Here is a 26,120-nt window from a genome sequence, read left to right on the forward strand (position 1 = left end):
TCCTGCAGTTGGTTTTTACAACCAGGATCTCATTGCTTCCTTAAACAACATTCAGCCTTCAATCAAACTGACTATGAAATAAAAACTAACAGATCTTTACCATTTTTAGCACACTCTTAGAAGTGTCTGAGCAAAATAAACCCAGCTGTTCTATGTACAGGAAACCGATGAACACTGGAAAATATGTGTATGCAAAATCCCATCAAAAAAATCCCACAAAAAATTGAAATTGTAAGAACCCTAAGAGACAGATAAGATATTTTTGAAAGTGTTCAATAATAATTAATTCATTATTTTAAAAACAACTTATATTTTTGAGTGTTTGTTCAATTGTAAGGGTGTTGTGTGTTTGATTGAGTGGTTTTCAAACCTTTTACTTTTCTTTTACTGTTTGTTAATACAAAATTAATAATGGAAAAAACTCACGTATAAAGATTATTTAATAGTATAATTTTCGCCTGTGTGTCACAGGCATCTTCAGTACATTAAGCTTAAATTAAACAATAATTGACAATTCCAAAAAGCGCCACCTAAGTAGCTGTTGTAAGATAACTAAAAAGGTCAATAACTTTCCTAAAAAATAAAATAAAAAAATAAAAATAAATAAATAAAAAATCAATACAATAAAAAGTTAGAAAAGATTAGCTATTTGTAAAGTACTATCTCCGTTTAGAAAAGGGGATAGACGTAAGCCGTCGGATCTGTTTAAGTTAGGAGAATGAAGTAGAGCTTCACATGTTTCTTTATAAAGGCATTCCATGAGAAACTGACTTTTGTGAAGAACTCTTGTTTTTCTCCAATGAACTCTGTGTCTAGTGAAGATGGCATGTTCTGCAAGTCCAGACTTTTCAGGTTTAAAGTATTCAATATAAGATTGGTGTTCTTCTAGCCGAATAGAAGCAGATCTTCCCGTTTGTCCGAAATAAGATAATCCACAAGAGCACAGAATCTGGTAGACACCTGGATGATTAAGATGTGGAAGCTTGTCCTTAGGAGAAGTGAGAAAGGTGGAGATTTTTCTAAACGGTCGAAAGGCAACAAAAATATTCAGTGGTTTTAAAACTTTTGCTATACGTTCACTGATGCCTGCCTTGTACATAAGGGATAGTAATGCGCGTTATTTCTTCTGTGTTTGAAGAGGAAGACATATTAAAACTACTCAAAGTTCTTTTAATGAAGCAATTCTTAAAACCATTAGATAGAAAGGAAGAAGTTATATATTGTAGTTCTTTCTGTAAAAGATTGTCTGAAGAACAAAAGGAGTGGGCCCGATGAACCAGTGTTTTAATAGTTCCTGCCTTTTGACTGGGATGGTGATGAGATTCCGCATGGATATAATGGCCTGTATGAGTCTTCTTTCTATAAACTGAGAAATGTAGGTTACCTACATTAGATAGGTTACCTATCTAATGTAGGTAACCTTCGCCAACTAGATAGGTTACCTATCTAGTTGGCGAAGAATTAGAAGATCTAAAAAGGCTAACTGCTTATTTGATTCTACTTCTAGGGTAAACTTGATCCTAGGATGAAATGCGTTTAACTTAGTGAGAAATTGTTGAAGTTCATCCAAAAAGCCATTCCATACAGCAAAAATGTCATCGACATATCTGAACTAATGAGTAGGTCTGGGAGAAATGTTGTCAAAGATACGTTGTTCAAAATGTTTCATAAAGAAATTGGCGATAGCAGGAGAAAGAGGATTACCCATTGCTGTTCCTTCAATTTGTTGATACAACTTATTTTTAAATGAAAAATAACCAGAATTTATTACAAAATCAAATACGTTTACAATGATACTTATATAAAAAATACTCTGGATTTCAAAAATAAAATTTCAGATCTTCATTTGGACGTTTCTGATATCATGATCAGTTTAGATGTTGTTTCTTTATTTACAAATGTGCCTCTTTTGGAAAGCATTGCATTACTACAACAGGAATTTCCTTCAGACATTGTAAATGTATTTAAACGTTTACAATGTCTGCTCGCAACAAGTGGTGATCACTTCTGTTTCAAATCCCCTGTATGCTCAGCATAGAGATGGTGCTATCAATATTAATGTAGCCACAAGACTTTTCATATTTCTTGGGTCTTGTTCATGTGAATTTGTATGTATCTTTATGTTACAACAAGATATTTGTAATGACTGGTCCATGTCCTGCTCAGAAATCCACTAGGTACTTAATATTATTATTATCTTTGCTGTTTTCTCCAAATTTTCCCAAAACATTTTTTGACATGTCTGGTATTCATTTCCTACTATGCTGTTTTGATCATCAACAAAGACCAGCTTTTCCTTCTTTATGTTATCTTTCTCTCTAATGACTTGAAAAATTCCTTCACTTCTTCCTTAGTAGAATCTTTTGTGAGACCACAGGCACAAATAAGTCTCATTGTCCAATTTTCCATTTTGATGTTTGCCACATTATTCTGCTTGATATTGTCTGTCATTCAAGAAGATTATCCACGTGTTTAGTGTTTGAATATTCTAGTGACTCTTTCTTTTCCCTGATCATTATTGCCTGAATATAACATTTTGCATTTGTTATTTAGAGGAATCTCACTTTACTCCAATTCATTCTTTTAACAGTTTTTTATTTATTCATATGGAGTTTCCTCCCTTTTTCTCCCCCGTCCCTATTGGGGCGAGTCAAGCCCCCTCATGGGGGGGTTAAGTATTTATGGCTGTAGAGCCGTGTGTGTTCACAGGGCCGGTTTGCCTGCTTGCGGGATGAAAAACGGCAGATAAACTGGCAGAAAAAACCCTACTGCTCATGCCCAAGACCAGCTAACTTGGCTATGGCTGAGGAAGAGCCTCAAATCCTCACATCTTCGATGGGAATCGAACCTGGGAACACTCCTTCCCCAGTCATATGGTTGCAAAGCGCACAGCCACTAGGCTAACCGTGCGGGCTTTTAACAGTAAAGATGTTTAACGTCGATATCTCTTATAGTGATCATGTCACTCTTGAATTCTGCTAATTCAAGGTGATTCCTGGTGATTTGGAGTTGTTCCTGATTTTTCAGTGTTCACTTTGGTTCCCTGATGAAAATACAGGAACATTGTTTAACAAAGTGATGTCTCAAGCCAGCATGATATTCCATCATATTATACCATAATTTTAGTTTGGTTTTAGTCAATAAGAATACAGTTTGGTGGGAAAAGGAAGGTTAGGATTGAGGTATATTTAAGTTTCATAAAGAGTTATTGCTAAATTAATGTGGAAAAGGTTTTCACAGAATGGGAGAGAAAGGAGGCTGCCCTAGAAGCTGTATAAGGAGGATGTAAGCAAAGGGAATGAAGAATAGTTTTTGCATGGAGTGTGGTGAGTAACTGAAATGTCTTTGTTGGAAGTTTTTCCACTTGGTTATACTATAAATTAAAGATAGCAAGAAATTATATACTTGGTTTAATCCTTTATCCAAATGTGGGCAACAAGTTTGCACCTGAACTGTTTTCAGGACTCGGGCAACTCATATATAGAAGCTTATAACTTCACATAACTTGCCTAGGTATCCCATAATGCAAAGAACACTACCCAGACTGGTTTCGACCTTTACTGAGATCTTGTCAATGGGAGCCAAACCCAGAGGTGATACCGAGGTTGAAGTAATGCAGAAGTCATATAATTTATAGTATAATCAAGTGGAAAAACTTCCAACAGCTATCTCTAATTTAAGGTATTTTAATAATAAGGTATGACACCTTTTGGCAACTCGTATATGAAAAATGACTTCTGCATTCCTTCAACAATTACTTACTTCCTTATCACCCTCTGTAACTGGGTTTTCTGGTCATGGTAGAGAATGACCAGAGAACCTAGTTACAGAGGGTGATAGGGAGAACAAAAGATGAAATCTGTTTAACAGGCTTCGGTGAGGGACATTGTCGAAAGTTTTGGAAATGTCAAGAGTGACAGCATAAATTTCTCCAACCTTTCCTGGCATGTGTCTAGTGGTGGGTAATATAAGCTACAAGGTCAGCTATATGGATCTTAAGTGGCAGAATCCATACTGGTGGTCACTGATTAATTGGTGAGCCTTCAAGTAGTGGAGGAGTTGGCTACTGATGACTTTCTCCATTATTTTGGAGAAGATAGTGAGAGAGTATATGGTAATTGGCCATTAGTTTGTCAGTAGACTTTTATCACCCTTCTTTGAAGTCTTGTCTTGTCAAATGTCATCTCCTTCCAGGAGGTTGACTACCATGAGCTTCCACCATGTACGGTTTTGTGCTCCTCTTTTGCATTCTTCATAGGACAAAAAAGGTCCAGTCCTTAATATTTCTCATCCAATCTGTTCTTTGTCTTCCTCTTCTTCATTTTCTTTGTAATATTCCTTCTAGAAGGGTTTTTTGTAGAGATTCATGACTTAGTATATGACCAAGATAGGTGGTTTTCCTTTTCTTAATGGTTTTCAACAGATTCCTATCTTCTCCAATCATCTCTAATATTTCTAAATTAGTTTTTTTGGCAGTCCATGAGACTCTTAAGAATTCTTCTGAGGATCTACATCTCAAAGGCTTTTAGTTTAGTTTCACAATATTTTGATATTGCCCAGGTTTCTGCTTCATGTAGCAGTGTTGACCATACGTAGCATTTGAACAGCCTAATTCTTGTTTTTGTGTGAATTTCCCTTTAGGTCAGAATGTTTTCATGCTAATGAAGGTTGATCTAGCAATTTCTATTCTTCTTAATATTTCCTTATCACACTTTCCAATCTCTGCAATTAGTTGACCAAATATACAGGGTATCCATAAATGTTTACTCTAATTATAATATATTATAACTCTTCCGTGGATACTTGAAATGGAACGCAAAGTTAGATTTCAGTGCATAACATATAGAAAAAAAAGTCAATGAACAACTTCAACATCTGCACCACTGGTAACACGTAAAATATCCAAGTGGTAATCAATAACACGGCACACATTCTCCAACATTTGTTGTGTGATTCCTTCAACTGCATTTCTGATGTGCTGTCACAAGGTCTAGAACTGATAACATTTGGTTGCATCGCCTGTAGCTGGGGAATGCCATAATTATTGAGCATGTCTAAGTACACATTTCCATTAATTTCTTTTTCAAGAAAGAAGAAAGGGCCAATCACTTGATCATGCATTAGTCCACACCACACATTGAGTTTTGGACTAGCTTGAATGTGTTCTCTTATGGCATGTGGGTTTTCAGATCCCCAAATCCTCACATTGTGTCTGTTGACAACTCCACTCACGTGAAATGTTGCCTCATCAAAGAAACGAACATGCTGCAAAAAATCCTCATTGATGTGGTTCAAAATGAGATTGGCAAATTCTTCACTTGGACGATCATCTGGCTTTTTAGTGTTCAAATTATTTAGTAGTTTTCTATCTTTTTGCTGAAAAACTACAGGAGGCATACAATGCTTGGATACTAGTATGGAAAGAAGAGCTTTCCCTTGGTCATCAATGCAGGAGTTAGAGGAAAAGAGTGATGCCAAGAGGTCAGCTTTGGGTGAAGTAACACCATTGGAATGTGTGTGTGTGTGTGTGTGTGTGTGTGTGTGTGAGAGAGAGAGAGAGAGAGAGAGAGAGAGGTGGAAGTGCAGCTGAGCAGAAGTTGTGTCCAATGGCCTTAACAAGGAGCCAAGGAGTCTTAACAATGGCCTTAACATGGCTTCCATTTGGACAGATGGCAAGTTTCCTACTGTTGATCAATCTTTATAAAGCCTGATTTGGATCTGCTAATGACTGATTTGCATATATTGCATGCTTTGGTAAAGGCAGATCAAACTGCATTTCTTGATACGAGCCATCTGCAGTAAGCTAAATTTTTTTTTCTTCAACAACTTTGATACGTTTTCTGTTGAACCAGAGCATGGAAAGCAGATGAGGATTTTAGGTTGAGGGGGATGGGGAACAAAGGCTTTCATTTCACCTAGAATAATTCTGTAACTCGTTTGTAGCAGGTGTTATGGTCAAATGAGCAGAAGCAATAGTCAAACCAAGGAAAGGAATAGTAGAAATTCAAGAGGTAATCTCATTTAGCACCTTTGCAGTACCAGACAATGTGAGGTCAGGAGTGGCTGGAAGCAGGATGTTCTGTGAGAGAGGAGTCTTGTACAAGATTATGGTGTGCATTACTGAGGAGAGGTGACCTCAACATGGTATCTGGAAGGAGAACTGGTCAAAAAGAGATCCAGAGTATTTAGAGAATGAAAAGGGTTATCAGGAATTCGAGTAGGTAGATGTACAATTTGTGTTAGGTTTACTTATAACAAAGACTTCTGCTTATAATATAATAGTCAATACAAGAGTAAAGGTTGTTGTCAGTTTAAGGGAACACTGTATTGCAGTTTATGTATACTAATGCCAGAAGCATCAGGAATAAGAGGGAGGGATTTTTGGAATATTAATTATAGACATTAGTGAGACACGGTTGACAATGAATGATGTAGTTACATGGAAATGGAATTTAACCTCTGCTAAGAGATAATTACTTGAAACAGCAAATGATGGAAGATACTCAAGGATTTGACATTACTAGATATGGTGACAGCATCAGAAGATCCATCCATATAAAAAGTAGTGATACTGCTTTGAATGAGGAGAGTGATCTTACAGTCATGACTTTGGAAGTTGCCAGATGGAATTTTCAGTTAAGAAGGAGTATATGTGTGGATCTACATGATAGATGTAGTTCCATAGCATAAGAATTAGCAAGCGAAGTATGTCAGCAGTGCATGGGAGATGGTCAAGGGATATCTGAAGGAAGCAATATATGACAGTATATCTAAGGTCAGAAGGATAAATCAGATAGTAGTTAGATGAATGAGTATCATTAACTTTTTCTTACAAAGTGAGAAAAAGAAGAATAACTATGGAAGGATAACTTTAATTATTGCTGACGGTAGGGAATTGAAAGAAGTTCATGAAATAGTTGTACTACTGAGTAACCACTTTCTAAGCAAAGGTCTATCATCTTGGTGAAATACTGCAGTTGTAGCAGGAACTGATATGGGAATGTAGGTAGATGAGATAGACATACTTATGATATTGCAGATTCTTAATGTGAATGTGGCTGTGGAATTAGATAAAATATTGGCCTTTGTATTATGAGAATGTGCAGAAGAATGGTATTATGTCCGTCTGACCATATACTCAACTCTTGTAACATCAGAAGAGGGTAAAAGGAGATCAAAATGGTTCCATTGCATAAAGGATGCTCCAAGACAAAGATAACAAATTACAGACTAATTGTTATTTCAGAAGTGGTGTTAAAAGAATTGGCCAAAGAGACAAAATTCAAAATTAGGAGGAAAAGTGTATGACATGCAATATTTCAGCATGGTTTTGTGAAGGATAGGTCACGTTTTAGCAATTTACTCACTTTACATAATAATGACAACTGAGCTGGATAAAGGGAATGCTAAAAGATGGTACTACTGGACTTTGCAATGACACTTATATTTCCAATTTTTGGTCTTTTGGCTAATAATCTTATAGCCTAATTCTATCAGATTCATCTGTTGTCTCTATTGTTCCCCTGATGTCAACCACCACCATTCTGAAATTCTTTCTTTGTTCATAACTCAACTTTTCATTTTCCAACTGCATATATCAAGCTGAAAGTGATGCTGAGACATTTGCTATCAGCAAATTGTTGACACAACACATCTACCTTCCAGAATATCATTCAATCTAGTGGAGCGAGTTCTACTCTCCAAATGCTCTAGATCTTTTCCTGACTAATGACCTATCTAAGTATAATGAGAATGCTCTTTGTCCTCCAGGCGATCAGACCACAACCTACTACTGATTTCTTGTCCAATGGAGCAGCACCTTTGCATTCATTCTCAACCATGCATTATCCAGCATTATAAGAACGCCAAGATCCAAATGGTTCATGCATCTTCATGCTTCTGTCTTATTTCCTTCGTTAAAAAAAAAAAAAAAAAAAAAAAAAAAAACCAGCTTATTTCCAAACATATGCACCAAACAATGTATCACTGAAGCAATGCTGACTGGTATGGAAACATTTATTCCTTATTCCACTTTATTTCGTTCATTATCTGGCAAGATTCATTATCTCCAAGAAGGATGACATGGGTGTACATGAAAAGAACTGGAAATATTGCAAATGGCTTTCATTCAAATCTCCATCTTTCTTTTCTGTTTATATATCAATGCCCAAAACAGCTGCACGTAAACCATTAGCACATCCAAAATGATTCTGAAAGGGCTAAAAACAGAAAACTTGCATGACGTTCAAATGACAGTCATGCTTTCTGGTCTTTAACCAAATGGCTACAACTTTTGTCTGTCCATGCTTTTACCTCTTTTACACTTATATGTTTCATTGCATGACTGATTGATTGATTAGTCTCATCCATCCCTTTAAGATAGGTAAAGTTGCCTAATGAGGGGTTCACAACAAATTTAATGAAGCTGATTCATCACTCCTTGTTGCACCCCCTAAGGACAGTATTCATGACTGTAGTACAGGATCAGTTTGCCTGTTCTGGGGGACAAAAAACCTGAGTTTCCGGGTGTAAAAACCCCCTACCTCCGTATGAGACCAGCTAACTCACCTTTTGTTGAAAGAGACCAGATAAAGGTTCCTCATATCACTAACGGGAATTGAACCCAGGTCTTTCCAACCAAAGGGCTTCATCTATATTGACTGAGTTACGGAGAATTGCTTCATTACCCAAGGAAAAAAAGCTGCTTTTCTAACTTCTTACTTTTTTTTTTTTTTACACAGACAATCTTGGCAATAGCATCTTACCATTCCAAACACACAAAATTCAATATTCCCTTGATTATTGCCAAGAAAAAGATCAGAAGAATCCTGTCCAAACCAGATATCATAAAAAAAAGCCTCTTGCTCTTGATGGCCTTTCTGCAATTATTCTGAAAATTTGAGATTCCAGCCTATCTATCTATATGTCTATCGAGCAGTCTGGAAATTAGTCCATATTCCTGGAATACAGACTAATTTCTGGAAGATCTCAAAAGATCATTCCTGGAAAGATCTCAAATCTTTATATCAAATTACTGTCCAAATTCATTAATTCGGTTTTTGGTTTTCTCTATTATGCTAAGTAATAGAGAAAACCAATTAGCACTCAAATTCTATGTTAATATGAAATCTTATAACTAATAAACAATTACGTACTGATCTCAAATGGCTGCTCTTGATATCTCTGAGGAATTCAGTAGGGTTTAACTGGCACAAAAGGCATATCAAGTAAATTGTTATCACATGGTCTATCTCCTGATTTCTCTAACAAGAATGCCAGTTTTTTACTCTGGATGGACTAATTACATGTGGTGGATCTTTATTTTCAAACTTTGCAACTAATGCTAGTGTTCCCACAAGGCTTCTTTACCTATGCTTTTCCTTTTGTATATCAATGACCTTCTCCAGTTGACTGCATATCTGATACAAAATTTTGCTGATGATAGTATACTGCACTCCTCTTTCTTCACTTGACAAGCCTTACACTACACAAATTGTCAAAATTCCAGAATATTAACTTCTCCAATCTTAATTTCTTGTGTCCAAACCAGTCATCAATGGGTTTCTACTATCCTCATTAGCTTCCATGTTAACAAAACATAATCCTGTTTTATTTCTCACAAAAAGAATCTTTTTCTTCTGCTCTTACTTTTAGCAATATTCATATCTCAAACAAGATGAGAATTCGCTGGTAAAGGTTAGTCGATTAGTAGAGCCTCTGCTACTAATGGCTCAGTTAAGTAAGTTTGAGTGCAGTTAGTAGTTGGAAGGGGACCAATCGTTCGATGCTGTTGGCACACTCTCCCTCGATGAGTCTTTGGACTCCCTGGAGGTGTCAAATAATAATAATAATAATTACTCCAACCTCAAATCTCTCTTGGCATAAATATATTACAAATATCACTTCCTCAGCATCCAAGATATTAGGTTTTCTCTTTCTGCTTAGGGCAATGCATAACCTCTGAACAGCTATGAACTCTTCCCAAAGAAGAAAGAAATTATGTTGAAAGATGACCCATATCTCACCAATACATTCCACTCTCTTTCACACAGAAGTTTCAACAAGGTGTTCCCTGGTGTTCAGTTTCTACAAATATTTTCATGGACACTATTAATCAGAACTGGCACTGATAATTCCTCTACACTCTTCTAAATCTATTCCCTTTATTCTTTTAGTGCTGCCATTTGGAATGGTTTCCCTAAAGACTACACCCTACAAAGTCTTCAAATTCAATTTTAAACGTTTCTTTTTTCTTCTGACTATTCTGACTACTAATGTACTATAGGTTGAACAACCACACACACAATTACCATAAAAAATAAATTATAAAGGCAGCAAAGCATATTTTCCATAAAATGTTTCTTATTGATATCTCTATCCCATTTTATTTATTTATTTATTTTTATTTAAAGCAGTGGTCTGGAAATAACTACTAATGAAATATTTAAATAAATACCTGTCATATCCTGTCCATCTTAGCAACAAGCCACTAAAAAGAACTGGAGCATTCTTGCAACTACGAAACTGAGAAGGTATTTCAACTGTGACATCTAAAGAATTCTCCCATATATTTACTCGACTGATACGCCCGTGAAAACCTGCTCCTGTGATTGCTTTGTTCTGTTTATTCAGAGGACTACCCAAATTAACCCAACCACTGGAAAAACAAAGGACACAACTTTTATCAGGAGAAAGGAAAATAAGTTAAAGAAACTTGTTTTATTTTTAAAGAAGAAAATAGGAAATGTAATTAAGATTTAACAATTGTAAAAAGATAAGAAACTAGCAAATAAGTTAGTGCAACACTATATTCAGTCCTGAAGATATCTTCAGGCGCAAGCTTTGTTTGCTCTCACTGGGATAAAGGATTAAACTAAATTCATTATAGTCTAACCTAGTGATAAATAAACTTTCAACATCTTTCTCTAAATCCAGAGTAATTTAATAAAAAAAAAAGGTGATAAACCTTTTGGCAACTCCCATAGGTAAAGATGACTTGCTACTGCTTCTGCCTGGTATCTCCATCTCTGCGCCTGGCTCTCACTGAAGAGACCTCAATAAAGGTCGAAACTAGTCTGGGTAGTGGCCAATACCTTAATGCATAACAGTATACATATCCACAAGGAAATGTGTTTTGCATTATGGGAGATACTGGGTTAGGAGTGTTGGTAGCTTGCTCCACCTTTGCTATGAGTTGCTTGGTGTTGCACTACATACCCAGGTAAGTTAGTGCAACACTATATTCAGTCCTGAAGATATCTTCAGGCGCAAACTTTGTTTGCTCTCACTGGGATAAAGGATTAAACTAAATTCATTATAACAAAAAACAATTTTTTTTTTTTTTTTGCTTTCATACATATGCATAATGGTATCTATTCTAATCGCTTTATATTTGTAAAGAAGTAAATTTCATACCTCTAATTCAAATAAAAGATTCACGAAATAACTCCAGGGTGCTTAAGGATGAAAGCTGTATAACTGAGAGGAGACCTCCATGTAGCCTTTAAAGAGAACCTGTTAGGCATATACCTGGAATGTCTTGCATCCTGTTAGGTATATACCTGGATACTGAACAAATGAGTATGGGCTGGCAACTTGGGATTTAGCCGAACAAATTATATTCTTATCGAGGTAAACCACAATGAAAAATGATGTTACAACATGATAGAATTTCATACCGGCTGGGGTGTTGCCCAGTTAAACAAGCACCCCATTGTTTTTGCCAGTGGACAGCGAAAAGACAGCTACTGGAACCAATCTGAAAACAAACCCCCAACTCAACATCACCAGAGTTCAAGATCAGTACTATCAACATAAGAAGCCTGAATGAAAAAGAAATGGAACTAGCAGAATAACTGGATAAGTATCGGATTGACATAACAGGGGTGACTTAAACAAAAAAGACAAAACTGATGAGATCTTTATAAGCAATAAATACAAAATGTTATATTCAGACAATAACAATCAGGGAAAAGAAGGAATAGCTATGGTATTCAACACTAAATACGAGGCTAATCTTCTTGAAGGGCAGGCAATATCAAAATGGGGAACTGGACAATGAGACTTATTTGTGCCTATGGTCCCACAGAAGGTTCTACTAAGGTAGAAGTGGAGGAATTTTTTGAGGCTTTAGAGAAAGCAACTGACACAATTAAAATGGAAAAGTTGGTCCTTGTTGGAGATCTAAATAGCAGAGTAGTAAATGATTGTTAGACATACAGAAATATTTTGGGAAATTTGGAGAAAAGAGCAAAGCTAATAATAATGGCAAATATCTGTTGGATTTCTGCTCAGGACATGGGCTGGTTATTACTAACACTATGTTCCAATATAAAAACGTGCACAAATTAACATGCAAAGAATAAGAAAAGTCTCATTGACCATATTATTGTTGATAATGATGTTTTCTCTCTGGTGCTGGACACTAGAGTGTACAGAGGTGAAATTGGAAGTGATCACCATTTAGTCTTGAGCAGGATAAAATTGAATTTCATATTGAAAAGAACATGAAGGTAAGTTTTAAAGTGAATAAAAGTTGAGCAGCTCTCAGATGTGAATCGTAGACTAAAATGCACAAACATTATTCAAGAAAAAAATGAGAGTTTGTGAACAGGAACCAAACCTTGGAGATTCAGTGGCAAGCCCTTAAGAAAACATTGACTGATTCAGCCAGACAGGCATGTGGTGAGGTTGTCTGCAAGGATAGAAAAATGAGAACTCCATGGTAGACACAGGAAGTTAAAGAGGCAGTGAAGGAAAAGAAGAAAGCATATCAAAAGTTCTTGGCAAATAAAGCAGAACAAAAATATTCTGGAGGCTGTTGAAAAAGTTCACAAATGTAGAAAAGAGTACTGTAAAACATTGTTAACATCCAGAAACGTGTTAGCAGAGGTAATCTCAGGTGGTATGGTCACTTAAACAAAATGGGAGAGGAAAGATTAGTAAAATAAGTGTTCTCTGCCAGTTTGGCAGGAAAAAGACCAAGAGGAAGTGCCCTAGAAGACAGAAACATAAGATCTGATAATGTTGGAGTTTGACAGATAACAGATTAATTTGGAGGAAAACTGTTAATAGGAAGTTAGTAATGAAGTAAGTTTTTGATGTATCATAATATCCTGTACACCCCATGAGGGTACATATCAGGAATTTGATGATGATAATGATGAACTATGTCATCTGCATTGGTCACCCAAGTCCTATCTCTATCCAGCAAGATGATCCATCCACTATCATGATTCCTGCTTCTCACTACATAGTATAAAAACTCCCACTTTCTCTTCTTTTCTCTCATCTCTCTCTCTCCTTCCATTTCACTCGACTTTCTCCAATTTTCTCTCTTCTCTTGTCTCTTCCATTCTCTTGCCTTCTTCTCTTCCTTGCTCTCTGAATCCCTTCTCTCACACCTACTCTCATTCTTCTTGCATTACCCACCCTCTCCAAGCCTTCTAATATTTTCATTCAACCTCCTCACAACTCAGTATTCATTCCTTCTATCTCCTTTCTCAGCAGTTCTATTTCTCTCTTCTGTTTTCAGTTGACATTCACACACACAATCATGGCCATTAGACATACTATCTTCTTCTGTTACACAGATCAAGGTAAAATCCACATGTAGATCTTTCACATTCTCTTCACCCTCCAACATATTACAGGCATCCACAAATTGAATTTTACCCATTTCCAAAGCATTAGCTCGGCTGCTGGTAAATCCTGAGATCAAAATACTTGTCTCCCAGCTCCCACAACTATTTCATGCACACAAGTGAGAGTGCAAGAATACTATGAATAACGTAGTATTTAAATGGTGGTGAGTTGGGTGATAACATGTTTGAACTGGCAGTTGCCATGTTGAAAATGATAGATATGGATGGACACAATAACAAGACAAAAAAATCCTAACAAAAGACAATATTATCAGATAAAAATATCATCCATTTTTCAATAGCGAAAACTTAAAAACCAGTATTGGTAATGAAATAAATTCAATAATATCCTTCATTACTATTAATATTTATCTTTTTTTCAAAAGCTCATGTCAACCAATTTTCTGTCTTTGAATGCTAACAGTTCAGGAATTATTATTATTTTTATAATTTTAATTATCTTATCTCATCAAGTTATTTTATTAGAACCTGAACCAGCTCGAGTTTTACATGAAGCGGTGAGAGAATTATCAGTGGCTTTGACCATATTGTTTAATCTAAGTCTCAGCTCGGGTTAGTTCCAAGGGGATGGAAAGAGGGGAAAATAGTTCCATTGCATAAAGGAGGCTTCAAGACTGATTTAGCAAATTACTGACTGATCACCATATCAGGAGTTGTTGTCAAAGTATTGGAGAAGTTGGTCAGAGCAAAATACAGGAATAGGTAGATGGAAATGGGATACTGTATGGAGGGGGGGGAGAGAATGGTTTTGTGAAGGGTAGGTTATGCTTCAGTAACTTGCTCACATTTTATAATACAGTGACAATTGATTTGGATAAAGGTAATGGATTTAAAGTGAAACTGGTCTTTGCAAAGGCCTTTGACAGGATACCACATGGAATTTGAATCAGTAAACTGCAGCACATGGAGATGGATATAGGGTTGGTGAGAGGGATAGAAGGATGGTTGATGATGAGATATCAGAGGGTAATTTATTCAGAAGTAGAGTCCAAAAGAAGGCTTGTGACTAGTATAGGGTATATAATATAGGACGTTTCCTATATCGTACATTAATGATATAGGAAAGGATATGAGAGGAACTGTTCAGTTATTTGCTGATGATGCAAAGTTGGATAGAACAATAGTTAATACAGATGATATCAAAATTTTGCAGGGTGATTTAGATAGATTGGCAGACTGGACAAAGGAAAATGGATGTCAGTTTAATATGGCAAAGTGCAAGGTTATGCATTTTGGGGTGAAAAGATTACCAGAAAAATCACAATAAAATAGATAAAAATAATCAATTTTACATGAGCACTAAATAAACAGATCATTGCAATCAAAAGGAAGCAACAGTTGTAATGTGCTCTCTTATACCAAGAGAGCACATTATAAAAATTATGTAAACTGTTTACATAATTTTGTTTTTGTTTACATTTAATTTAATTTTTGTTTACATTTTGTAAACAACACTTGTTTACAAAATGTAAACAAGTGTTGGAGTAAAACTTTAGTTTAATATAAACCAAAATATTAAACTAAAGTTTTACTCCAACACAGTAGTTGTTTCCATAATTTTTATAATGTATTCTGATCACTGTGCAAGCATAAAGGAAAGGATTATACCAAGAGAGATTTGATGGTAGAGTAATCCTAAGAGAGAGAGAGAGAGAGAGAGAGAGAGAGAGAGATCTCATCTCATCTTATATAGAGATTTGGATGTTAGTGAGAATAAGAATGCAACAAATCGGTTTTTTTGTGGGAGAGAAGGCAGAAGTATGTTTTATTAGCACTGAAACTGACAAGGCTGTTCAAATGCCATTGAAGAATGGGTTGAGGCAGATCAGAATTTAGGGTAGTACAGGTTGTAGTTCTGAAGGTTGTGGTGGTTTGTTGTCAAAAGAGAATTAGTAGCGTGCTGTCATCAGTACAATTGTGTGCGTGGGGGGTTTGTAGTCAACTGGAGCAGGTCATTGATATATAGAAAGAAGAGAGTAGGTAAGAGTACAAAGACAAGCAGAACCCTAACATTAGTTACATAGTTAGAGGATAAGGAACTCTCACCATTACAAGTAGTATTACATCTGCTCGGAAAGCTGGCAATCCAACTGCAGAATCAAGGGATAAGGAAAAGATGGGAGATTAATTAATAGACCTTTGTGCAACTTTGTCAAAAAGCCTTGGAGATATCAAGAGTGACAATCTGACACTGTTCAAATTTTTCCCTTGGCACATCTTTTGAAGAAACAAGGCTTAATTAGCGACTAGGACGAGTGACATAATTAAGCAGATGCCTTGTTGATCAACAGCAGCAGAATTCACACTGGTGATCATTTATTAATTGAATGTTTTCAAGATAATGTAAGAATTGAATGATAAGGGTTCTTTTCTTTATTACTTTAGAGAGAACTGAGGTAAGAGAAATTGGGAAGTAGTTTGATAGTAAGGATTTGTCACTCTTCTTGGGAATAGGTTGTATGTGGGCTAATTTAATGCTGTAAGATACAGTGCGCATATGCACAAACACTTACACATCCCTATTGATGATAGGAGAAATGCCATCAGATCAGACTTTTATTATTATTATTATCCTAAGATCCCATGGAGTCAAAGACTTATCTAGGAGGTGCTTTAGTCATTCACACAACTCATCATACTGCACCTTAAACACACTCAAATTCTCTGCAGACACTGCTCTAGTGTGACTATCAACTTATCATGAAGTAATCTATCAAAAGCCTTTCCTTTGCAAAATCTAAGTATAATACTGTATATCCCTCTCCTCTGTCTAATGAAGTGGATTACTAAAATACGACCTCCCTTTAGCAAATCCATGCTGTTGATCAAAGATAATGTTCCCATGGTTAGCCTAGTGGCTTTGCGCTTTGCAACCTGGGGAAGGAGTGTCCTAGGTTCAATTCCTGTCAATGACGTGATGAGCTCAAGGGTCTTCCTCAGTCATAGCCAAGTTAGCCAGTCTTGGGCATGGACAGCAGGGTTTTTTCTGCCAGTTTATCTGGTGTTTTTCATCCCGTAAACAGGCAAACCGGTCTGAGGACACACATGGATTACAGTCAGGAATACTGACCCAGCCAGTCTGATTCATCAGCCTATGCTGGTTCCAGAGCCCGGATAAAATTTGGGGGGACTAGATGGTACCATGAACTCCCGTAAAAAGGGGGAAACACTGTATCATCACACAGAATTTATTTATTTTATCAAAGATAACACCATTGTTGTCAACCCAATTCTGGATCCTAGTTCTCACCAGCTTCTCCAACATCTTAACCACGACACCTGATACACAGATAGGCCTATGATTTGATGTTTGAGTTCTATCTATACGAAGCAGGACAATCTTGCCCTCCTTCCATTACTTTGACCCAGTGCAAGGACTCATATTAAAAAAATATGTCAAGGCAGATGCCAACTACCTGGCACATTCCTTCAAAATATGTGGAGATATATTATCAAGTCCCACAGCCTTATTAATGTCAAGTTTGCTCAATTTCCCATATACCTGTTGCTCACTTATAGTCAGTCTCTTCTCCTCATCATCATCTGCTCTCCATTATGTCACATTCACAAGAATTAAGGACCTTTATGAACTGTTCATTATCTCCACTATATCTTCCACAGCAATTGTTCTTATATACCATTTTCTCCATCAGTGTCATCCTTCCATAATCATTAATTTTTTTGCTGGCTACATATCAAAAGAACTCCCTTGGATTCTTTTTGGCTTCATTAACTAACTCATTGCAGCAGTTAGCTCCTCAAAAATAGGAAACTCTGGGAATTCATGGTGTTACAATGGAACTGATAGATGAAGGAGGTGACATCATCATAGACACCTTGCTAAATTTATTCCAGGACGTATGGAATACAGAGACTTGGACTTCTGATTGGCAGACTTCTGTCCTTGTACCTATTCCTAAAAAGGGAAACAGCAATAAATGTAGCCATTACAGAACAATAAGCCTTATTAGTCATCAAGCGAAATCCTGTTAAAAATACTATTGTCAAGAATTGAAAAGAAAATAGAAAGTGGACTATCAGATGAACAAGTGGGTTTCCAGAAGTCCAGAAGTACAATCAACCATATTTTTACAATACACATACTAGGCGAAAAATACATAGAACATAACAAAATAATCTCTCCCAACTTTTTAGACCTTCAAAAAGCTTTTGACTCAATATGGCACGAGGCATTATGGAAAATTTTAGAACATTATGGTATTGACAACAAAATCATTAGGATTATTAAATCTCTTTATTCCTCATCTGATATGAGAATTGAAATTAAAAATTACAGCAGTGAACCATTCCGGGCAGAACAGGGGGTAAGACAGGGATGCATCTTGTCCCCTCTTCTTTTTAACTGTTTTCTGGAATATGTCATAGAAGAAGCTCTTCATGAATATGATACTGGAATAGTAGTTGGCAGACTAAGAATAAATAACTTACGTTTTGCAGATGATATCGATCTTCTGGCAGAAAGTGAAGAAGAATTACAAGAGATAACCAGCCGCATTTTTGGAACATTAAAAAAATATGGATTATACATAAACCTACAAAAAACAAAAACAATGATAACCTCAAAATCAGATATCGAATTCTAAAAGATACAAATTGGCAATAAACAGATTGAAAATGTAAACAAGTTCACTTATCTAGGAAGCACATTGAGTCAAGATGGTCGTTCAAAAACCGACATCAAATACCGAATTGCTAAGGCAAGTGTGGCCCTACAGAAGTTAAAACCATTGTGGGGAGATAACAGAATAGCAATCATAACCAGACTAAGACTAATTAACACCTTGGTGAATTCTATCTTGTATGGTTGTGAGGGCTGGACCTTATTGAGAGAATATGAGAGGAACTCCTGTCTTTTGAAATGAAAACTTACAGAAGACTTTTGAGAATTTCCTATACCGCTCACGAAACCAATGAAAATGTCCGAAAACTGATTGATTCAATAGACAGGAGAAGAAGGGAATTAGCCCTCTTCACATAGCTCAGACATGTGAAGAGGGCTAATGGCATTCCAAAGCAAGCACTAGAAGGAATCGTTCCGGGACCAAGGGTTATGGGCCGACCTCGATTAAATGGACTGATAACATCAAAAAATGGACAAATTCCTCCCTTTGTCAACTGACATCAAGAACAAGAGAGTGAGATGATTGGAGGAGGCTAACAAAGAATATCACCTACCAGACATGAATGACCCAATGTCCATTTAGGATTACGAGAGAGAAGAGAACTGACTGCTGCTCATACTTCACTTTTATGCATCTGTTCATACTTCACTTTTTTGTATCTAATTAGGATAAAATTCTTATTATTTTTTTTCTTGTGAAAGGTCAAAGAGGGCATTGTGTGGCAAGTGCTTGGAATGGTTGGTGGGGCATTTGTCAGAGTCAACCATGCAGGAATTAGAGGAGAAATAAGCTAAGAGTCTGACTTTTTTTTCTGTGGGTGATGATGCAATAGAGGCATCTGAGTGTAACTGTGGTGGGAACAGTAATGGTCAGAAATCCTCACCGATGGATTTGGTAAGAGACCAGAAGGCATAACTGCCATTTGGATAGGATGCAATTTTCCTGCTTTCAGCTCTTTCAAAATCTGTTTTGATGAGTTGATAATTTTTTTGCAGCTACTATTCCATGCTTTAGTATAAGCAGTAAAGGAAGGTGGAGTTTTGAATGAGAGCCAGTTAGAGTATGTTCAATACTTCAGTACAGCTCTGGCACATCTTTTGGAGAACCAAGGCTTAGTTAGAGGCTAGGAATGTAAAGTAGAATGGAGTATAAATGTTTCCATAAATATGAGGATTAATTTCAGTGACATGTTCAGTACATAACATTAGTGTCATAAAGTTGTAACAGTACCCAACCAAAAATGAGGCATTTGCAAAGACCATTCCATTTGGCATTTTTATAATGCCATACAATATATTGGTATTGTATTATATTACATCCACTATCACTAACTGATGCTAACTCTGTCGCAAAAATAAGATTGGTAAAACAAACTATCAAGAAGAAGAAGAAGAATGAAATCAGTGAAATTAATGAAAATAGAGAGATAACCACAATCATCACTAGACTAAGGACAGAACATTTTAAAGGCATGAAAATACAGCCAGATGTAGTAGGAGTTATGAAACATGCAAGAACTGTCCAGGAGTTGAACTAACATCCATATCTATTCTTGTCCAATAATTGCTGCTGCTCTACAGAAAAGTGACAATAACCCTAGAGAAAAGCTCTACTCCATCAAAGTTCAACAGATTGCCAAAGCAGTTCTACAGATCCACGGTCATAGAAGCTCTTCAATGGATTCGACAACAACAACAATACATTGGTAGGCTTGGTTGAGTGCATGTTGTTCCATGGGGAAATGGATCAGTACTAGTTTATGGTCTCAGTTACCTAAAGTACAAGTAAAGAAAAAGTACAGAGTGTTTGGTGAGTATTGAGTGTTATGTGGTATTTGAGAGGAAATGTGGAAAACTTGCATAAAGTCACCAATGATATCAAATATCTCAGCATCTCAACCTGCCTGATCTGTGCAGCTGGAAGAAGTAAAGATGTGTTAGGAAAATTAGACTGAAGAAAATCAACATGTAAAGAGGGGAAATCAAAAGAGTCCAGAATGGTTTGTGACACTGAGGAAGCAACAGAGACAGCAGATGAATTTGGCATAATGTGGAAGAGAGAGAAAGAGAGATTTTCACCCTAAGGAGGTCAAAATTGGGAGATTCCAAGTTGGATTATTTTTGACATGGTAACTAGAGTGAACATATATACCCATTCCAACTTTCAGTTGGATCAAAGAGTGTCTAATAAGGAAAGTTGAGATGATCAGTGCTTGAGAAAGCAGCAATTTGAATTCCTTTAGGAAAAGCAGGTGAAGTTTTTCACCTTTCATCACTGTGTGCAATAGTGTGTGTGGGAGGTACACACTATTGCACACAATGCTCATTCAACTCTGCCTTAAACTGATTCAATCTACATTCACAACACACTTAAGCAATGCATTTGTATATGGCTAGCCATAACCCAGGTGATCACTTCATGATCACTCTCACCAACTGGAGGAAAGTGTCAAACCCCACTCACAATTACATCCTCTGATCTAATGATGAAATCTAAAACTCTTGATCCTTGTGTGCCCTCCTTTACGTGCTGTTTGAGATAGTTATCTCTCAAGGACTGGAGAAATTCATTTTCCTTATTCCCATATGTTATCTCTTCATTCCAATCTATACTGTACATAATCTATACTGCCAAAATCACCCATAATAATTACCCTTCCTTAATTCACTATTCCAAGTTGTTTATGCATTTCTTCACCACTCTCCACATTGCCGGGCCTATAGCAACATTCTTTCTATCAACCTCCACACTGCCTCATAACTATTGCTATTATTTCCCTCTTTCATGTCTACTTTATGTGATGTAATTCCCCTGCTCTCATCAGCAGCATTCCCCCTCCCTTCTTGTCCTTTTTATCCTTGCAAAAAAGACTGTATCCTCCCATTTCTATTCCTGTTAGAATATCATCCACTCAACTATATTTCACTTATTCCAATGATTTTTGGATGAATAAATTCAATGAGTGAAACCATTTTATCTCCTTTATTTCTGATACTTCTGGCATTTATAAATAAACACACTGTTTACCTGTTCCACCTGCATTCCCATTCTCTCTTCATCTCACACTACTGCTGTTTTCACTGCCAATACTTCTGTCTTTTCAATACCACTTTCCAGATTTTTCACTTCATCTCTTGCACGCATCGCACACTGCACTTCCATGCACTATGGTGTCATCCAGCATCACTATCTCTAGTTTACTCACTCAAAAGCCATTCAAATGCAACCCATCATGCCTGTATAATTTTATTCTTCCTTCAATCACATGCCATACATCCACAAACTGTAATCCCTTCTCCTTACACAGCTCCACTAGAATACCATTCATAATTTTGGCTCTCTGTCACACCTCATCATTGTCATACCTCGGCAACACACTGACAACCTTTCTCACTGCACTGTTATTTATCTTTCACTCTTCTCAACAATCTCCTGATATTTGCTCTCACGTGCTCCTTATATCCACTTAGATCATTTGTCCTCACAATCACCACTAACTCTCTTGCTCGTTTTTTCCTCATGTCCAATGCCTGAATTATCCTACTTATTCTCCCTCCTGGAAAGCAGACCTTATGAACTCTTTCGTTAACTAATCTTCTAACTATGGAATCTCCATATACTGCTATCCTGGAACCACTCATCACCTGTTTTACTCTTTTTTCTTTCATTCCTTTCTCTTACACACTTTTAATTGTTTCTACTAAGCATCTGATATCACTCCACATATTCCTCATTTCATGTTTCATTTTCAATAACTATTTCATCAAATCTTGCATTCCGAAAATTTCACTCTCCATCGCTCTTGCTACCTCTCATTCTGCTGCACCTTACTTCCTTTTCCTCATTCATACTTTCTTTCACTCCCTTATCACTAACTTTCGCTTCCACATTCTTGCATTTTTTCACTCCCTCAATTTCAGTAGCTCTCGTTTCATTTCTATTTCTTTCATTTACGCCATCTTCCATCTTTTCAGTGAGTTTTGCATTCATTGCCTAATAATATATCACACGTCCTACAAATCCGTACTTTCTCTCTTCTTCCATTCATTCTCTCTCTTTCTCTCTCACTCCACAAACACATCTCTTACACTATGCTATATACATATTACACTCATGACATCGAATCATTTTTGAAAAGTATATGTGGTTAATAGCACTTGATTTTTGCAGCGCTCGCCTAGTCACATCTGTCAATGCCTGTGTGGTTGACCTCATAAGTACTGCCATTGTGTTATATTTAAGGAAGGCAATTTCAACTAATAAATCACGCAGAAATCACACCAAAAATCATGCAGACACACTTCATTATCAAAAATAAATAGTACAACACTAAAATTCATGGAATATTGCCAATTATCACTCAAAATAGTACTTATCTTTCTGGAGTTCTTACCAACGCTACCAATCAATGCCCACAATGCCCATATTAGTTATCTTTCTGCATTAGTTTTTGAAATCTTTGAATCTACTTTCTAAGATTATGGTTTTAAAATTAGTACTCCTGTAAGAATCTGGTAACTTATTTTTAAAAGTTATGTAAATTAACAATTAACTAAGAGAGAGAGAGAGGAATTTCTGGTTAGTTAGTCTGAACTGATGCCTTTTCAAGCATCCCTTTGCTTATTACCAAGAAGAAGAGAAAGATGTAAGTCTTAAAAGAATGTCCAAATTAAATATTTTGATTCATTGATGGTTAAAATAATTATAATATATATCTGTATTAAAAAGGGTGAACAAGCAGGCATCCTTCAGTAACTTATTTTATGCTGGTCAATAATCTGCATAGAAAAAGTTTATTTCAGGAAAGTGTTATTTTAAACTGCTTATAAGTTGCATTAGTGTTATTTTAAGCTGCATTAGTAATATGAAATGCATTTAGATAAATTATACTATGCTCAGAATTTGCACACTTTCATTTCTTCCCACTAAACATCTACCATCAACTCTGCATATTCCTTATTTCATGATTCATTTTCACTAACTATTGAAAATGAAACATGAAATGAGACATGAAATAAACTAATTTAGGCATTAATAAATTTAGTTTAATCCTTTATCCAAGTGTGAGCAAACAAAGTCTGCACCTGAAAATATCTTCCTTTATCATACTTGGATAAAGGATTAAACTAAATTTATTATAGTCTAACCAAGTGAAAAATAAACTTTCAACATCTTTCTCTAAATCCAGAGTAATTTAATAAAAAAGGTGGCACACCTTTTGGCAACTCCTATAGGTAAAGATGACCTCGCTATTGCTTCTGCCTGGTATTTCCACCTCTGGGCCTGGCTCCCACTGAAGAGACCTCAATAAAGGTCGAAACTAGTCTGGATAGTGGCCAATCCCTTAATGCATAACATTACACATATCTGCAAGGAGATGTGTTTTGCATTATGGGAGACACTGGGATGGGAGTATTGTCAGCTTGGTCCACCTTTGCTATGAGTTGCTTGGTGTTGTACTACCTTACCCCAGTAAGGTAGTACAACACCATATTTAGTCCTGAAGATATTTTCAGGTGCAAACTTTGTTTGCTCACACCTGGATAAAGGATTAAACTAAATTTATTATAGTCTAACCAAGTGAAAAATAACCTTTCAACATCAATAATTTAGGCATATGAGAGAACAATAAATTAACAATTTGTAGAAATATTTCATAAAATAATTCATCTGAAAATCATTTAGTTGAAAATGTAACATCCATTAAAAATTTAGCACTTACTAGTTTGGAAGGATAACATCTTTAGCATAGCCAGGAACAGAGCCAGCAACAGCAGCATCCGTAATTAGTGTAACTATTCCATCAGAACCATCCCAGATAACCACCAAATGATGCCACTGGCCATCATTAATAGGAACATTTTTTAAATAAGGAATGAACATATCAGGAGAAATATTTGGGAAGAGAGAGATCAGCACTCCAGATTCATCACATTGGATTAAAACTTGCTTTCCAACAGGAAGATGAGGGGAGCTATAATAAAAGAAATGATGTATCAGCATATATTAATATGTGTGCACATGCATATATACCTATATACAGTTGTGAGCTATGGAAATTTTAACAAAGGGCTCGCATAGTCGAGGGGAAAAAAAAAGAAAAAAGAAAAAAAAGACCTAACTTAGCCCTTTTAATACTTATATTGCAACTTTGTAGGGCTTCTGACAGATATGATAATTCCTGTAGGATATCAATCATTAATGCTAGATCTTTTAAAAATTCCAAATTGAGAAGTCGGTTTAAAAAGCCCTTATATTAATCGTTCGATGCAAAATGCTTGCATAAAGCTGGGTAATTTCTCCACAAAGCAAGAGCCGTTCATAAACTGCAAGCTGTCCATCGTGTCTAAACACACGGCTGATCTTTAAAATTTCGATACCAAGGTCTTTTGCAATTGTATTTAATTCTCGTTGATTTTTTGGTGATTGATGATAAAAAGCATATAATTTATCCATAATATTTCAAAATGATTTATTTCTTTAATGTTTTTTATCGAATTGTCTAATGCTAAATGTAAACGATCACTAAAAACTCAAGTATCTTTTGACATCATCAGTAGTTTAAACAATACTAGGAATAACATACAGTTAGGGCACATGATTACAATGGAATCTTAAGATACGTGCAGTAATGTGTTATAGAAGTAAATTAAATATAACTGGAAAAAAAATAAAATAAATTAAATTAAATTTAAAAAAAAAAAATATATATATATATAGAAAGATTATTTTACACAATTTTGTATGACAATTTCCCATACTTTAGGAATAGTAAGAACATCGTTGCTGTTTAAATTTGGTCTGTGTAGTAGGGATGCAGCACTTTCTTTATATAAATGTTCATATTTATATAAAGATCTGTGTAAAAGTTTCGACTTCTCCCAATGGATCCTATGGTTTGGATTTTCAACTCCGTGCTGGGAGAAACCAGATTTCTGAAGTTTGAAAATATGAATGTTGTCTTGATGTTCTGAGATGCGTTTCTGAACAGACCTACCTGTCTGACCAAAGTAAGACAATTTGCTGGAGAATGGGATCTCATAAACGCCAGGTAATTGGTAATTTCCCAGGAAATTGTCATACAAAATTGTGTAAAATAATCTTTATATATATATATATATATTATTTTATTTATTTATTTTTTATTTTTTTCAGTTATATTTAATTTACTTCTATAACACATTACTGCACGCATATTGAGATTCCATTGTAATCATGTGCCCTAACTGTATGTTATATTTCTAGTATAGAAAACATGTATATGGCAGAATGATTTTAAAGAATGTCGATGGTAGCGAGGTAACCGAATCAGTTGATATAGTGAAATTAATGAACGAGCACTTTGCAAGAGTATATCATCCAGGTGGTGACACTGCAGGAATGAATAAACTAATAGCTTATACAGGAATTGTGGTGAATCAAGTGGAGGTGAATAGTCTATTACAAAACCTCAATGTCAATACATCTGTGGGATTAGATGGTATACCACCTCGTGTCGTATGTGAAGTGGCTAAAGAATTGTCATGCCCTTGATCATTTTGTTTAATTTGAGTCTCAGGTCTGGGTTAGTCCCAAGGGGGTGGAAAAAGGCGAAAATAGTTCCACTGCATAAAGGAGGTTCCAAGACTGCTGTTGTAAATTACCGACCAATCAGCATATCAGGAATCGTTGTCTTGGAGAAAATAGTCAAGAGGAAAATACAAGATTGGATAGATGAAAATGGGATACTGTATGGGGGACAGCATGGTTTTGTGAAGGGTAGATCATGCTTCAGTAACTTGCTCACGTTTTATAGCACAGTGATGGCTGAACT

The 26,120-nt window shown here is 36.0% G+C and overlaps 1 protein-coding gene across 1 annotated transcript in view; it reads right to left on the reverse strand.

Moving 5' to 3' along the window:
• The window catches only part of LOC150095877 (uncharacterized), a 710,412-nt gene that overhangs the window by 194,152 nt on the left and 490,140 nt on the right, over positions 1-26,120 (reverse strand). Inside the window, exons 39-40 of the mRNA XM_090409554.1 lie at positions 24,030-24,281; positions 10,457-10,657 (exon numbers count right to left, since the gene is read on the reverse strand). Coding sequence (XP_090265680.1) covers positions 10,457-10,657; positions 24,030-24,281 — 453 coding nt within the window. The remainder of the gene's footprint in view (positions 1-10,456; positions 10,658-24,029; positions 24,282-26,120) is intronic.

Source organism: Typopeltis vanoorti, chromosome 19 (assembly GCF_054136105.1).
Source record: "Typopeltis vanoorti isolate ZY-2024b chromosome 19, IOZ_Tvanoo_1.0, whole genome shotgun sequence".
NCBI classification, from domain to species: Eukaryota; Metazoa; Arthropoda; class Arachnida; order Uropygi; family Thelyphonidae; genus Typopeltis; species Typopeltis vanoorti.